Source organism: Leptidea sinapis, chromosome 41, assembly GCF_905404315.1.
Source record: "Leptidea sinapis chromosome 41, ilLepSina1.1, whole genome shotgun sequence".
NCBI lineage: Eukaryota > Metazoa > Arthropoda > Insecta > Lepidoptera > Pieridae > Leptidea > Leptidea sinapis.
Window position 1 is genome coordinate 338,361 of NC_066305.1, and position 17,400 is coordinate 355,760.

Below are 17,400 nucleotides of genomic sequence, written 5' to 3' on the forward strand. Positions count from 1 at the left end.
GCGCATTTTCAACATGGTAAAAAATTGCAATACCTACATTAAAAAGTAGAGTTATTTATTAAATAGCGTCACAACATTAAAAATGAATTTTATAATTTGGTGCTTATAATAGTTATTCTCGGGGCCAATCTCCAGATGGCGCTAGATTTCAAATAGACAGCTCATAATACGTAGAGAGGGCTTTCTTTTCCCTATATACTCTTTGCTCTTTGGCGTAATAGTGTTCTGTGACATGAGCGCTGACATCTCGGCGGGAGGCTAAAAACTGTCGTGAAATGATTTTCGTTTCTTCGTACAATATTAGAACAGGCAAAGGGTTCAAGCCCATACAGCCATAAATTGTATTAAAACCAGTGAAATGAAATGTAAAAAATAGTCTTTGACAGATTAGACGGCTTCATCAATAATTATTTTTTAGATAAAAGGAAAACATTTATAAACGGGTTCATTGGTTAAAATTTGTTGTATTGTGTAAAAGTAATAAATCCTCAAAGCTCTATCAACTACAATTTATAAAAATTGGTTAGGTTAGGTTATGTTAGAACAGTTAAAACCGCACGAGCCGAGTGTAGCGGGTCGCGGCAGGGGCCGGCGAGTGCCAGAAACGACTTCTAAGCGTTTTACTCCATTTTCCTCAGTACAAGTGCCGATGCCTTGTATACGCTACGTGTTTTTCGTTTTCATTACTTTGTTTTTGCATTGATTTACTCTTGGCATTTGACATGCGACAGTAATTCGCTTCAGCAAAGAAAAGTATGGCGAATCTTCAACCGGAGCATTAACTGAAGACGACGACGACAAAAAATTTGCAACGCCAAATAAAAAAATAAAAAGGCCGCTCCTGGCACAAATATTGACAACTTTAACGCCGCTACAATTCGCAACCATGTTTATGGTTACTACACACGGGGCGAAATGCCTACATTGAACAAGCTTGCTACGTCCCTTGAAGACGCAGACTTTGTGTTGCTTAAAAAAAGCTTGCCATCTCTAGCGAAGATATTGAAAAATATTGGTTTTTCTTTTTAAAAAAAGTGGCAAAAGAAAAATTAATATTGAAAGGACCGATATTGCTCTTGCTAAAGTGAATTTTCTCCGAAAAGTAAAAAAGCCACACATTGGGACAAAGAAGCCGAGATATGGCTTAGCGCCAATCATACCGTATCCAAAGTGTGGGACGATGATACTGCACAATCAACTACCAAAGTACACGAAGGCCATTGCCTAATGGCATTAAAACTAACTAGAACTACTGAATTTTGAAAAATTTTTTAATATAAAGGAGCCACTCTGCATGATTATGTATAATGCTCCATATCACTCGGTCCAAAAGCACAAGCCACCACTTTCGGCAAACAGAAAGTTAGAAATAATTGCATGGCTTCATGAAAAAAATAGAGGTTAATGAAACTATGCTCAAAAATGAATTATTAAGACTTGTTGGTCTGCCAAAACCAAATAGTCCAACGTATGTCTTAGATGATATAGCCCACAAAAAGGGTCATACCGTCATAAGACTACCCCCGTACCACCGCCATTATAATCAGATCGAGCTTATCTGGGGAGTCAAAGGTTTATTTGCTGGAATTTCAGTAAGATAGGTAAGTAATTTATGTTTTAACTCCTGCATAATTAATCTCAGAAAAATATGTTTTCGATTAAGGTTACACTGCCAGACACAACGCAACACCGCCTTTTAGGGTAAATTAAATGTTACAGTTATTAAAAAGTGCGATCAACAATGTATCTGCAGAATACTGGATGAAGATAGAATCCAAATACAAAAAATTTATGGAAGAAGATTGGAAGCGGGACATTCAATTTGATAATATATATATATATATATATATATATATAATATACAAACAGGAGTTTTTAATAAATTTACAAGAATTTTCTAGCTATGCAGAAACTGATTCAGATATGGATTTGGCGTGTACTTATTTAAGAGAATATATGTTTTCATATTAAAATATTCGTTTATATTTACGTTTGTACTTAAATTAAGCCCAAATTATATACCTATATCTACAATTATATGATATACTGAAAATCCTAGGAATGTCAGTTTGACATATGTCGCAGAGATCAAGCTATGTTCTATGAAGATTGACACGAATGGTGAAACAAGGGTGAAAGTTGAAACTAAACAGTAAATGTCAAATGAGTAAATAGGTATAAATTATGAAATAGTACTAAAGTGTATGTAAACAATAAAGATTAAAATGTAAACACATAGTACTGTTTAAAAATGTAAATGTTCCTAATTATTTAACACCATTTCCTAAATAAAAAATTCATACACTGGGTGATTCGATTCAATTTTAGTCATAAACTTTAATTGCAAAATGCCGGTCGGGTTAAACAGTCTCACAGAGGGATGGTTGGAACTTGAAAGCGATCCAGGTCTTTTTACATTGCTATTGGAAGATTTCGGAGTAAAAGGTGTACAAGTAGAAGAGATATATGATTTACAAAAACCATTGGAAAGTCCTGTTTATGGCTTTATATTTCTTTTTCGATGGATTGAAGAGAGGCGATCGCGCCGGAAATTTGTAGAACAAATTGAGAGTTTCGTTCGAGATGAAGAAACCATCAATAATATATTTTTTGCTCAACAAATGGTCCCAAATAGCTGTGCTTCTCATGCACTTTTGTCTATATTGCTAAATTGTGCTAATTTACATTTGGGTGAAACATTGAGCAGGCTAAAGGTTGGTTTTTTTCTAATATTTCAGTTTCTTCTTAACATTAGTCCAATTAGACATTAGTTCCGTTAACATATGTATAAAATTACTTGGTCACACATTGTTCTTTTTTTTTTTGATGAGCTTTCTGCACACATGTAAGTCTAATAGTTTAATTTTCCATATTATGAGATACTTTATGACCTTCATGCCTATGATTTACAATAAAAACTTAATCCCAATGTATATAGGTATAGATTCCATACACTTCTTATTTTAGTTTTATGGTTTATGTTTTGTATGTGAAGATATTAAAAAAATTTATAAAGATCTCATATATGTGGTACAGCAGAGTATACACTTAATAGCAAGGCTGCTGGTTTCTCAAAGCCATTAAGTGAGTGCATGTGCTATTTTTTGCAATCTTGAAACACTTCTTTGAAAACGAACTGTCCAGGACTATGTTTATTTAACACAGATGTAAAGTCTGAGCAACAGTAACCTATTTGCTACTCAAGAAGCTGGTATCCACTTGTAAATAACACTGAACAAATATCCTTTGGCATACTCAACTATCAGACTTTCTTATTTGATTTCAAAAGACCTAGATTTGATTCAGTAAATTTGTATATCAGCTTTATTATTGCTTTATTATGTGCTTTATTTATTTATTTTTTTATTAGTATTTCCATTAACTAGTACACTAATACAACAATAAATACAATACAATAAAATTAACACTAAATCTCTTATCACTTACAGGAAATCACAGCATGCACAGAATTTTACTTAATTAAGATAATTTTTTTGAATTAGGCGTTACTTTGTGGAAATCCATAATTAGACAAATGATTTAAGTTTTCTTTAGTGTTAATTCCGCCAATATTAGTCTTTAAAACAATTCGACATTGGTTTCGCCTCTACACGAGACATCCTCAGGACGTGTCGTCTCCCCAAAATTGTTTTAAAGACAAATATTGGCGGAATTAACACTAAAGAAAACTTAAATCATTTCTTTAATTAAGATAACAACACACTCACTTATGTTTTATTGCATACATAAAATAGTAGCAAAATTATATTAATTAATGTTAAGCAGTTTTTCTATTTCAGTATAAATGACACATTAAAAATTATGTAAGATAATTAAATATACTAAATAAATAAATAAACTATTTTTTTTTGTCAGCATCATACATTAGGTATGAATCCAGAAAACAAGGGATGGGCTATAGGAAATACACCTGAGCTAGCTTGTGCACACAATTCTCATGCAATTCCATTGGCAAGAAAAAAAACCGATAAGAATGCATGTGTTCCTACTGGAAGATTTACAGGTTACTATTTTTTTACATCTCTCTATGTATAAGGGTAAATAGAAACAAATAAAGTTTTAATATAATCCAACTTATTATTATTGTTAGCACATAACTATCTATACTAGAGGTCACCTATAGGTTCTAATTTTAAGGTGGCATTTTAATGAGGTTTTTGAATTATCAATAGCAGAGGAACATCAGCTCTCTAATCATCTAATGTAGGATTTGTCACAGTGAAAGTTTACATAGAATAGAATTGCTGAAAGTTAAATCAAATAATATTGTAACATGTATTTACAAATTTGTCAGTCGGAATGGTAGATGACAAAATTCAGTCATTTTTGTCTGCTTGTAATGAAAAGACCTCATTGAAAATATGTTTTAGCTTAGATTATCGATTGGTCTCTACTGTGCTCGAACTAGACACCACAGGTGTAGTCGCAAAGTTTGGCATCTAATACAAGTGGGCATACTCGAGCCTATCTCAACATGATGTGCCACATGTTCTGTTAAACTTTGCTAATAATTGAAACTAAAATGTGGGGTTGCACAGTAAATCTTTGTAAAAATAATACTAGAAGAATTAAGAAAGACAGTATTGTAGTAAATTGTGTAAAGTGTATGTTACATAATTTGAAAGATGCCATAGAGTGTCAAGATGCCACGCACACATGCATCTAATCGTTGCCGTAATAAAAAAGCAGAGATCAATCCTTAATCTAAGTCTTTTAAATTATGAATTATGGTCGAATTACAATCTATGGTGACTTATAGCTAATATTTAAACTAAAAAAACATTAAAATTGAAACAAAAGTAAAACCAGACCTTTAGCCCAAATAGTCCAATTTTCTGCTACCAAAAAAAGCTATCCAACTATATGTGTACATCTTAACTAATTGAGATGTTTTAAGTTTAGCATAATAAATAAAAATAAGGTTTTGTGTAGCTACCTGTTCATGTTTTTCATTTTCCTTATGAATAATTATTATGATGTCATTAGGACATAAAGTAGTAATTCTAAATTATTATAAACAAATTACAGGTGAAGCGTATCATTTTGTGAGTTTTGTACCAATAAATGGCCATCTATTTGAGTTAGATGGCCTTAAGCCTTATCCAATGGATCATGGACCCTGGGCGGTAGATGAAGATTGGACGGACAAGTTCCGAAGAGTAATGGCTGAAAGACTTGGCCGTGATGCTGGTGAACAAGTTCATGATATAAGGTACAAGTTTATGATATAAGGTAAAATTATAGAAAAGGCATAACTTACAAAAGTTTATCTGCATTTTAAAATGAACCCAGAGTCATAACAATTGTAATATAAGTAAAAAAAGGATACTTATTAATTCAAGCTTTATTAACCATACAATGTTAAAATTAAGGGTTGACATAAAAATCGCGAATGTAAGACGTAGCTTGTCACGCATACGAAAATAAACCTGGCCTGTTTTCATCGGTTGTCTAGCATCAAGAGGCTCTATTTAGACGTATAAATTATCTAAGAGATCTTATATAAATGGACACTAGCCAGTATCTATTGTATATGGTATGTTGTGGTTGTTACCTGACGAATGGGTAATCAGAACCCACCACCGCTCACCTCAATTTGTTGACTAAATTCAAATTCAAATATTTTTATTCAAAATCACTTATTGAACGTCAAAAACTACCACCCATTCAAAAGAGACTGCCTCAGATCTGAGAAGATGGGGCGGGGCGCAAGAAATACAGCGGGTTTTTTTAAAATATAAAAACATGGATTACAATGTGATATCGTACAATAAACTTTTATAATTATCAGCCAGAGGGTGTTCGCTTTATTCCGAGTCCGTGGTGTCAATACTTTTCATTGCTAATATTTTACTTAGTAGTAATATTAGGAGACTAAGGAGAAAATAATCTCCTTACAAAAACAACAATGTAGTCCTTTGCTCATTGTTATATATACCGGCAACTATTATATACTTTACAAGGAAATGTTATTAGTTTAAATTTACTTTGGTACTTTCTCCTTCAATTTGACTATATATATATAAAATTTATAGAAGTAAGCGTCACTTTGATACATACAAATGATTTGAGTTTTCTTTAGTGTTAATTCCGCCAATATTTGTCTTTAAACAATTCGACACGTGTTTCGCCTCTAAACTACTGCCAGACCAGGCTCGTGCTAGATTTTGGCGAGACAACACGTCCTGAGGAATATATATATACAAAAATTGGGTAAACATGATATCTTCTGGGAGAAGATGCACGAGTAAAAAAAGAAGGACTCAGCGCCGTGATATTAGCCAGTGAAGCACCGTTATGTTAGTGTGTGTGCGGTTACGGGGGATACTAGTTACATAATTTTTTCTCCCTTAAATAATCATATATGGCCACAAATATATAGTATCGTTTTTATACTTTTTCACAACGCACGACGGCATTTTTAAAATATTTTATTGAGACGCAAACTGATCTGTCGCAGACGATGACAATTCTCATCATGGCCGCCTATCGGCCTGTAGTAGTGTAAGTGTGTGCGTGGGGCTATGTATTTACACGTTAATCGGCTTGTTTTTGTGCTACACTGTTATGTTAGGTGACACGGAGTCCTTATTTTTTTACTAGTCCGTGATCTTCTTCGTCTCTTATTTCGTAATCGTTTGCGTAAGTAGTACGCACATATTAAAGAGGTTAAAAATGGATTAATTTTTCTTCGCAATTGTACACTCGCAATTCAGTTTGAAAGAAGAAAAAGAAAGAAAGAAAAATCATTTATTCTGCAGCTTAAAGTATACAAGTAGACTTATTTATTAATTTACATGAACATGCAGAAATGGAGTTCACCTCAGCATAATACTGATCATACCCACAGGTGATATGATCAGCGCTGGTCTTCCGGAGAACCCCAGGTGGTCTGGCGGATTGTCAAACTACTTAAAGGTTATACATATATGTAGGGTTACCATACTAAAATAATAATATCACAATAAAAAAGTAATTACAATAAAACAAAAATTATATAAAATTTCGTGAACAGACATAATTCAATATTTTTTAATTTAATTAAGAACACACAACTAAAATGTCAAAAAAAAACAAGTTTGCACTCAGCTGAGCACTATAGACTATACGCCACATGGTCAGCGCTTACGGGTACGCGAATGCTGGAAGACGTCAGCGTTCACTGTTGGTCAAGCACTATATCCAACCTTAATTTAAAAAACATGAGAGAGAAGCAGATTTTCCAATAATAGAATGATCCATCCACCACAAGTACAACAAGTTGGATCCCATCATGCGGTTAGCCCATGCTAATTTTTTTTATCGAATAGCAGGACAAACGAGCGTACGAGTCACCTGGTGTTAAGTGATCACCGCCGCCCACATTCTCTTGCAACACCAGAGGAATCACAAGAGCGTTGCCGGCTTTTAAGGAAGAAGTATGCGCTTTTTTTGAAGGTACCCATGTCGTATCGTCCCGGAAACACCGCACAAGGAAGCTCATTCCACAGCTTCGTAGTACGAGGAAGAAAGCTCCTTGAAAACCGCACTGTGGAGGACCGCCACACATCCAGATGGTGGGGATGATATCCTAACTTGTGGCGTGTCGTGTGAAGGTGGAATTCGGCGGCAGGTATCAGGTTAAACAGCTCTTCGAAACACTCCCCGTGATAAATTAAAAAACTTTAATGAAACTTTTTCCTGTTTTCAGATTTAATCTTATGGCTGTTGTTCCCGACCGTAGGATTGCTCTGACACAGCGGCTCAGCCTATTGGAAATTAACCAGAAAAGAATAAAAGAAGCCATATCGAAAATAGGCAAACATCTACGACACCTGCTTACAAAAAGTCGAGAGTTCAGTGGTATGTGTTGTTGTGGTTGAGATTGTTATGACTTGTGCCCACTTTGTATCATTTTCAAAGGTTTCAGCACTGGTCTAAAACAATACGATTCCCATTTATAATATTGAATATATTTATATTTTATACTCATATATATATCTCAATATATCTTTTGCATTAAGATTTAATACCATGAGAAGCAACTGTTTTTTTTTTATTATTTTATTTCTGTTTTAGTTTAGTGTTTTAAGATGTTTTGTCTATTGATAAAATTATGTGTATTTTTTTTACTATTATAAAAATACAGTTTCTACTTAAAATAGTACAAAGTCCTGTAAAACTGTTTACACAGTTTGTCTACAGGATCGAGCGAGTCTCATAAAATAAATCTTAATACGTATTTTACAAATTTTATTTACCTATAATAGAGTTTTTTCTATTTTATAACTGTATATTTGGAATAAAAGTTGAATTTTATTTTTGACATAATTATTACAGATGCAACGGTATCACAGGATAGTAACGAAGAAATTAGCCACGACGTATCTGAGGACGCAATTATAAATGCGTTAGATGCAATGGAGGTTCCCTCGTTTGATATTGACTACACAAAACCAATTACTATTGAAATTGGAGTATCGGAGAAACCCCCACAGGGTCCAAATATAAGCTTAGGTAGGATATCTTATTATATAACATTTAATTCAAATTCAAAAAAATCTTATTTCACTGTAAAACTTAAGTTATTTAGTGCAAGTCAGGATGAAGTATAAAAGTTACAATAGCATTCAAATGAGCATAACAATATTCATTAAGAAAATTTAGAAACATTAATTCCAACTATCTTTATCATTCAAATAATCTTTCACATTATCATACGCCTTGGATGTTAATTTATTTTTTACGATACATTTAAATTTTTTAATTGGTTATTTATATTATGTACCTAGACTAACCGTTAGATCTGTTACTAATAAACACATATTTTTTTTACTAAAACTTAGACTTACATACTTATTAAGTATTTAATTAGTGAAGTCAAGAATAAAAAAGGATTGTGTGGTTTTATGAAACCACGGTAAAAGTGAAAAGACATTTTACTAAAAATTTTTGGAATAATATTCCATTAAGAAATTAAAAAATTTAATAATATTGCTAGTTTTAAAGTGCTTTATTATTCATTTATATATCCCAACTTAATGTATGGTTCAGTAATTTGGAATCCTTACTTAAAATATCAGGTTGATACGCTCGAAAGACTGAATCATGTTTACTTGAGATATGTTCATGAATACCCACTCTTTATTCGGCTCGGCTGAGATGTGATTATATTTTTACATTTAAAATTTTATCAAGTAATATTGATTGTAGTCAACTTTTAGCTTTATTAAATTTTTCTGTTCCTAGTAGAATCTTGAGAAAGAATGACACTTACTTTTCTACTCAATTGTTGAAAACAGGTGTGTATCATCACTCTCCTATTTTTAGGCTCAGCGAAGCTACTAACAACCAGATAAACTGGATTGATTTATATAATACTAGTTTACTATCTGTGGCAAGACACACTAAAACCATGTTTATTTTTTAATTAGAAAGTAAGATGTGTTGATTAGTTAGTTAAATATAATTATTTGTTAGTTAAGTAAATATTGTATCAGTTTCATAGTTTTAATATTGTAAAAGGGTTCGCCCGTATATAATAAACTAGCTGACCCGGCAAACGTTGTTTTGACATATAAAGTATAATTCACGCGATAGTTTTATAAGTAATAAAATATTGCCTATATTATAGCCTGTACATCATTTTGTTCTATTGTCAATAGTTTTTACAGCGCACGCAAAAATAGGTTTTCGATTTTACACCTTGTGTTACAAAATAGCAATTTTATTACGGATCCCTAATTTTGAAAAAAAAACATAGCCTATAGCCTTCCTCGATAAATGGACTACCCAACACTGAAAGAATCATTCAAATCGGACCAGTAGTACCAGAGATTAGCGCGTTCAAACAAACAAACAAACACTGCAGCTTTATATATTAGTATAGATAATAATAATAATTAAGGGTATAAAAATTGCTTTATCAATCTTAATTTTGTCCTTGGAAAATTGGAATGTTAATGGGAAATAATAAAAGTAGACTAAGTCTCCAACTAATATTTTTATTGAACTCTGTGTCTTAGCCCGTGTTAAAATATTGATTGAAAAGGATTACATTAAACACTGACAAAAACAAACAAAATAGCGTGGAGCAAAGACACAAATGAGTAATAATAGTCTATACACTATACTGTCAGCTGCTGCGAACTATAGGCGCCGGCCGAACGTCACGCGACATGCAACACACAGACGAAAAAGTTTGAGACGATGTAATAAAAGTTTCACCTTAAAAAAATGGCAGTTGTAGAGACTGCCGATAGAAATGAAAACTTTGAACTTTTAGTATTAAAATTTCATAATGTTTAAAAACAATGAAATTGTTAATTTCAATTTATTTTTAAAACAAATTTTCGGTGACGCCAACTCACGAGATTTCGCCCATACAAAAAGTGTCTAACTGTATATATTTATATTAATTATTTATTTATCGCATGCATGTTGGTGACGCGAACCAATAAGATGTTTTCACTTCAAAAAATATTTTTTTTCGGCTTTAATCTTTAATTTCTGTGGATTTACGCACTTTTTATGTAAGAAACTTTTAGAACAAGCAGTGACTAGACATCGCCGACATTGAGTCGCTAAGGAAATGGCTATATTTGTGTATGACATTGCGGTGTGGGCTTTGATATTATTATTATTATTTTAAATATATATAATACTGACACACTTTTATACAAATTATCTTGCCCCAAACTAGGCCTAGTCTGTACTATGATGTAGGTTTTTAGATGCTTAGTTGTCCTAGTCTTGTAGCTATACAGGATGTCCCAAAGTTATGGGACATGAAGGGAAAGTACCATAAATATCGAAGATATGCTATTTTACTGAAACTGACTTTATGTTATATTTAAAAGTTAGTACTTCTGCATTCAAAGATCTTCTAAAAATTACTTGCCTCGTCTGGGAATCTAACCGACTGAAATGTAAAAAAAAACACCCCTACTTTTATAATGCCCATCGAAAGAATGGCCAAAAACTAATAACTCTTCTTAAGTAACATAGTATTTTAAAAGAAAGAACAACGTAAAATGAATGTTTTCCTACTTGGATTGGTACGAATGGACCGATTAGATGGCCGGCCAGATCCCCGGACCTTACACCATTAGATTTCTTCTTTTGGGGATACATGAAAGATATGCTATACAAAAAACGATACGAGAACGTGGGCGAGTTACAAACAGAATAGTGCCCTATCATATCAAGTATTCACCATGAAATGATAAGAAAATCAACAGGCAGCGGACTCATTAAAAGATTGTCGATTTGCGTAAGACAAAGGGATCACATTTTGAGCATTTAATTAATTAATTTACAAAAAAATACCCACTTATTTGACTACTTTCTTTTAAAATACTATGTTACTTAAGAAGAGTTATTAGTTTTTGGCCATTCTTACGATTGGCATCAGAGTAGGGGATGTTTTTTTTTTACATTTAAGTCGGTTCGATTCCCAGACGAGGCAAGTAATTTTTAGAAAATCTTTGAATGCAGAATTACTAACTTTTAAAAATAACATAAAGTCTTCTTTCAGTAAAATAGCCTATCTTCGATATTTAAGGTACTTTCCCTTCATGTCCCATAACTTTGGGACACCCTGTATACTGGAATTGTAATATAAATAAATTAACAAAAATACATAACGGGTTTCTGTACTAAAAAGTACTTAAACAGCTACCTAAAAGTCCGGCAACGCTCCTATGATTCCCCTGGTGTTGCAGAGAGATCTGGAGCATGGACGGCGGTAATCACTTGCCATCAGGAAATGAGTTAGTTATTCACCCGTGCGCTCGTTTGCCTTCAATGTTTTATATTTCATAAAAATAAAGATTAAACATGAAAATAAGCAGAGCTACTTTGTAGTATCCAAGATTCTTTCGCAGGGACCCAGAAACTATTATTTTCAACAACTGTTGAATTTATAATTGCAATGTATATTCGATGATCAATATCAACTACCTTAGATGATATATACGTTTAGATAGAGCCTCTTGCTGCTAGACAACTGATGAAAACAGGCCAGGTTTATTTAGTGTGCGTGACAAAAATAACACACTCGCGATTTGTATGTCACTTTGTATTAGTGTGCGTTGCTCAAAATAGATGTTAACTGTCAACCTCAATTTTTTCTTCGTTTTCACAGCTGTCATAAGTCTATCTAGACGTATAAAATATGATATAAGTTTCCAGCATTCAAGATTCTTTCGTAGGGACCCAGAAATTATTGTTGTCAACAACTGTTGAATTTTAAATTACAATCTAATTACATGAAATAATAAATTATTCATCCATTATTATATATTTAAACAATCAATTTAACTTTTTTAGCTGATCCAGTTGAAGACAGTGTTATACCCAAGTTTTTCGCTATCAATGGAGATAATCAAATTCTGACAAATGTAAGTGTTATGCTTGTATTAATAGTGTTAACAGTTTTATATTCTTAATAACAAAATTGACTAACTGCTTGAGATTCCTCTAGTCTTACAAAAGAGTATTATTGACTGCGGAGATTACATGAGTATATAAGGACTCACTAAGCACAAATTTAAGAAATATATTAAAGGCTACTTTGATAAAAAAAAGCTTACTATAGCAGATTATATTGAAGATAATGATGCATGGTTCTTGTCTGGGTCTGCGCAGGCCACCTAAAATTTTATATATATATAATCTGAATCTCGGAAACGGCTCCAACGATTTTTACAAATCCCGTATACTGATTTTGGGGGCGTTAAATCGATCTAGCTAAGTTTCAATTTTAAAAAATGTAGTTTTATCCGTGTTTTTATGAGAAACAGTTACATTAACATTAGAATATAAAGGTAAATTTCGCCACTATGTACAAGACTATGATAGCTCAGATGGGGCATTGGGTGATCTGGAAAGCAGAAGACCCAGGTTCGAATCCAGGTGTATTATTAGTTTCTCTTTTGTTCAAGTTTTGTACATTCTTAAAAATCCGAGCAAGGCTCGTTCGTCCGGATATTATTATATTAAATAGGCTATATGATTATATGATTTAAAAGGTGGGCTGGGAGTTTCTTATCTCTTATTCTCCCCATATCAAAGCGCCTTTACCAACTGATGTAACTTCATGACGTTTGCCAAGTATTTTTGCAATATGTTATGCTATTGTACTCCCTACGGTGAATAAATATTTTTCTATTATATTCTATTTACATTTCATCAGTTAACCGAAGGTTGAAAAGAGTGGCCGTTAAGTTTCTTGTATATTCTTCTCACTAGCTCCACTTTTCCCAACATAATATTATGGTCTGTAATTTAAAAGAAATATTTATAGTGACAATTCAAAAGCGCTAAGGTTAAACCTAATTGAATAGAGTTTATTTAACTTTGACTTTGATCAGGTGAACGAGCCATCTTTCTTATAAAAATGATTTCCAATTGTTTCCAGTTGCAGCCAACATTCACGACAGCCCTGGTGAAGAGCAACAACATGCCGGTGATAATGTGCTGTGAGGTCGGCCCTGAGCAGCCGTACCGCATCAGGAAGATACTGTTTGACCACAGCGAGCTGAACATGTTCATGAGTAGCCTCGTGGCTGACATGCAGGCGTGCCAGCAGGCTCTCAACGACGAGAACGATAAGAGAGACATGTATAAGGTACTGTTACATCAACTTAATAACTCAGTAGACTTCTAATCATCATCATCTCAGCCGGAAGACGTCCACTGATGGATAATGGACTTCCCTAAAGAAGGCCATGACGTTCGGTCCTGCGCTACTCTCATGTAACCTATTCCGGCCATCATGACCAAATCGTCGGTCCATCTCGTGAGGTGCCTACCAACACTACGGAGTCCATTCGAGGACTGTACTGACTCAATAGACGTGAACTGGCATTTTTCGGAATCATTTGGGCTATGTCCAGTGACTTTGGTTCTCCTACGGATATCCTCATTTCTGATTCGATCTTGCAGGGAAACTCCGAGCATAGCCCTTTCCATTGCCCTCTGGTCGACCATGAGCATCTTCATAAGGCCCAACTGGATTACTTGTCCAAGGTAGACGTTCTCGTCAACAATTGCGAGAGAACAGTACCCAACTGTTATGGGAGTAGGTGTGACATGGACATTAGACATGATCTTCGTCTTGTCCATGTTCATTTTGAGACCTACTCCTTGGGAAGCTGTATTGAAGCTATTGAGCAAACTCTTAATATTTCAACAATTCAGCCAATTGAGGTGAGCGGGCACAGGGGTATTGTATGTTCATTGGTCAGGAAATGGTTAATTCTCAACATGTCATAAGCAATTACTGCCAACTACTGCGGATTTGCAACGGCGCCTTTTTCTGCCGTAAAACTGTTATGTGTAAGCAGTATTGTGTTTCGGTCTGAACGGCGCCGTAGCTAGTGAAATTACTGGGCAAATGAGACTTCACATCTTATGTCCCAAGGTGACGAGCGCAATTGTAGTGCCGCTCAGAAATCTTTTTTGGGTGATATTTATGGGTTTACATGATCCCAGAAAATGTTCAGAAAAAATTTGTTATGATATTGAAACGGCTGTATTTACCAACAGTAAGGTAACTTAACGGCCGTTCTCAATATTCAGTCTATATCCAGTTGTGTCCTACTTGAGATAAAAATCATTACTATCGTTGACTTTTCTGTCCCAATAAACTTATCGACGATAACTCACCTTATCCGTACACGCTGTCTGTCAATGGGACGACGTATAGCTTACCAGCGATAGAAGTTTGTATGGATATTGCAATTCACGCGTCCCAATATAAGTCGACAAGAATGACTTATCGGGTATATTGGGACAGCTTCAGATTATTGACAGCTAAGTACTGACAGTAGAAGGTAGTAATTTATCTCTATGTAGATAGAATATTGGGAATGGCCGTAAGGCTGCTAGCCGATTTTGACGACGTTGTTAGATTTCGCGCCGACGAATCTGTAGACACGGTTATATTTCCTCTTTAAAACTTTGCCAATTCTTTGCATTGGATGCCTTAATAAGATCCATCGCTCGTGGTAGGTGGACGACTGCCGGCGCACTCACAACTACGACGAGTTCATCTGCACGTTCCTGTCCATGTTGACGGAGCGCGGCGTGCTAGCGGAGCTGGTGACCGCCCAGCTCGAGCGAGGCCGCAGTCCGCGCGTGCGGCGCAGGAGGCCACGCCCCAGGCCTCGCGCCAGGCCACGCCCTAGACCTCGCGCGAGGAAGTAACTACCGCTCATTAACAAACACAATACTTGTTGTATTTTAAACAATTTGTTATTCAAAATAAGTAATTGTTTACATTTTATAGAGCCACATCTCAATTCAAATTTCTAATCCTATATCTCGGAAACGGCTCCAACGATTTTCTTAAAATTTAGGGATTTCGGGGGCGTTTTAATTTAAAAATGTAGTTTTATCCGTGTTTTAATGAGAAACAGCTAGAATAACATTAGAATTTAAAGGTAAATTTCCCCACTATATACAATACTGTAATAGCTCAGATAGGACATTGGGTGATCCGGAAAGCAGAAGACCCCGGTTCGAATTCAGATGTCCTATTAGTTGTATTTTGTTCAAGTTTAGTACATTCTTAAAAATTCGAGTTGTCCGGGTATTATTTAATTATTGGGGTTGAGCAGGTAATCAACTGTAAAGTAGATTTTATTTGTGTAATTAATCCCAGAAGTGAGGGTTGTCACTTTAAAAAAAAACAACAAATTGATTATTCATATTTTGCCAAATGGAATAAACCGAAGAATTATTAAGAAAAGTGCCCGCTTATTGCTTGCATGTTATCCCATAAACATAAAGGGGGTTTTTTTCTTGTAATCATATTAATATACCTTGTAATCGTATATAGAAAAGTAATTTTAATATTTTTATTTAAAAAAAAAACTCCATGATGTAGTTTGCCACTAGCGTTACATATCGTGAATTATACGAATTTTGAATACTTATTAAAACTGGTGGCTACTCATTTTATATCTCCACGTCTATTCGTTTGAACCACTATACGAATGCCGAAAAATATGTAGAAGTAAATATTTTAATGCGACTCGTAATAAGTAACAAAGTACCTAAAGTAATAAATATTATTGGATATTAATGTTATGGTATTATATTATGTGTTGATAACTTGATTTGTAAATAGTTTAACGGCCTTACAAATAAAATTGGCATAAAGTTATAACTAATCATAAACCAAGACAATGCAAAATGTTTATAAATAGACGTTTTGCTTACGAATGGTTTGTTCGGACGCATAACATTTCTCGCGTTTATTTGCAAGGCTACCTGTCATTCGGAAAACTTCAGAATTATCATTGTATTGACAGTGTTGTCAACGATAATGTGAACATTTTACATATTCTTTGTTTATGCTTAGTTATAACTTTATACCAAGTTTATTTGTAAGGCCGTAAGTATATAATTTTATTTTCCCTTACTGGTTTAAGTAAGCTTTTTCTATTCATAGTTTGCGTATTCGCATTTTTGTTAAGATTATTTTATTGTACTATTTTAATTTGAATGATTGTACTTATTAAAATGCTTGTCATAAGTTGTAATGTTTAAAATAAATTAAATAAAAAGCATTTAATCGAAACTGATATTGTTATTTCTAATAATTAATATTGAATTAGGAGAGCTTACAAATACAGCTCTACTATAACATAACCCCCTTATTCATAATGGTCCGCTAACTTAAAACAGCCGCTAAGGAGTGTTTTTTCTCATTCTGACTTAGGTCCATAGAAGAAGACAGAGTGAGAATTAGCAATTCTTTAAGTTAGCAGACTATTATAAATAAATAAAAATGTGGGGTAAATCTAAGGACGGGTGCAGCTGTCATAACACTAGAAATTAGGGATTGATTGTAACTAATTTTAGTAGGCTTCATAAGATACATGGGTAAGCTCTAAGGGTAAATGTTTATACACTTTTATAATAAAGTCCCAGCTACTGTTCAGGCATTACCTATCAATAAATTTAAATGTTTTATTAAAAAATGGCTGTCGTAAATCCTACTAGAAAGGTGACCTTCCATACGATATGCAAGGGAAAGATAGGGTCCATGTGTCAAGTTCATGCTTGTAAATGGGTAGTAACTATAGACAGAACTAGGACATTGAAGATCTGTTAATGTTGCGAAATGCGATCTTAGATTTCAAGAAAAAATTAAAATGGCGAGGCTTTATTCGAAGTATTCAATTCGATTTACTCGATTGTATAAAACGTGCAGTCATTGATATTTCGACAGATGACTGCTATAAACTTAAAACCGGAGATAATCGAAATCCACTACGTTTTAAGCAACTAAAAACACAGCAACTCTTAATTCCTTTTCTGTGACGTCATCACCATCAGCAGATGTGTTCTCCTCTTACATCGTAGACTATCTCGAATGAGGAAAATAAA

At 33.9% G+C, this 17,400-nt stretch overlaps 1 protein-coding gene across 1 annotated transcript; it reads left to right on the top strand.

Annotated features, from left to right (window-relative positions):
- The first annotated feature begins 2,111 nt into the window (after positions 1–2,111).
- On the top strand, positions 2,112–16,588 carry LOC126976497 (ubiquitin carboxyl-terminal hydrolase calypso). Its single transcript, XM_050824854.1, has 8 exons — positions 2,112–2,714; positions 3,877–4,024; positions 5,050–5,233; positions 7,712–7,863; positions 8,341–8,517; positions 12,331–12,401; positions 13,421–13,630; positions 15,016–16,588. The coding sequence occupies exons 1-8, from the start codon at positions 2,349–2,351 to the stop codon at positions 15,208–15,210; spliced, it is 1,503 nt and encodes a 500-aa protein (XP_050680811.1). The 5' UTR covers positions 2,112–2,348; the 3' UTR covers positions 15,211–16,588.
- Positions 16,589–17,400: the final 812 nt, after the last annotated feature.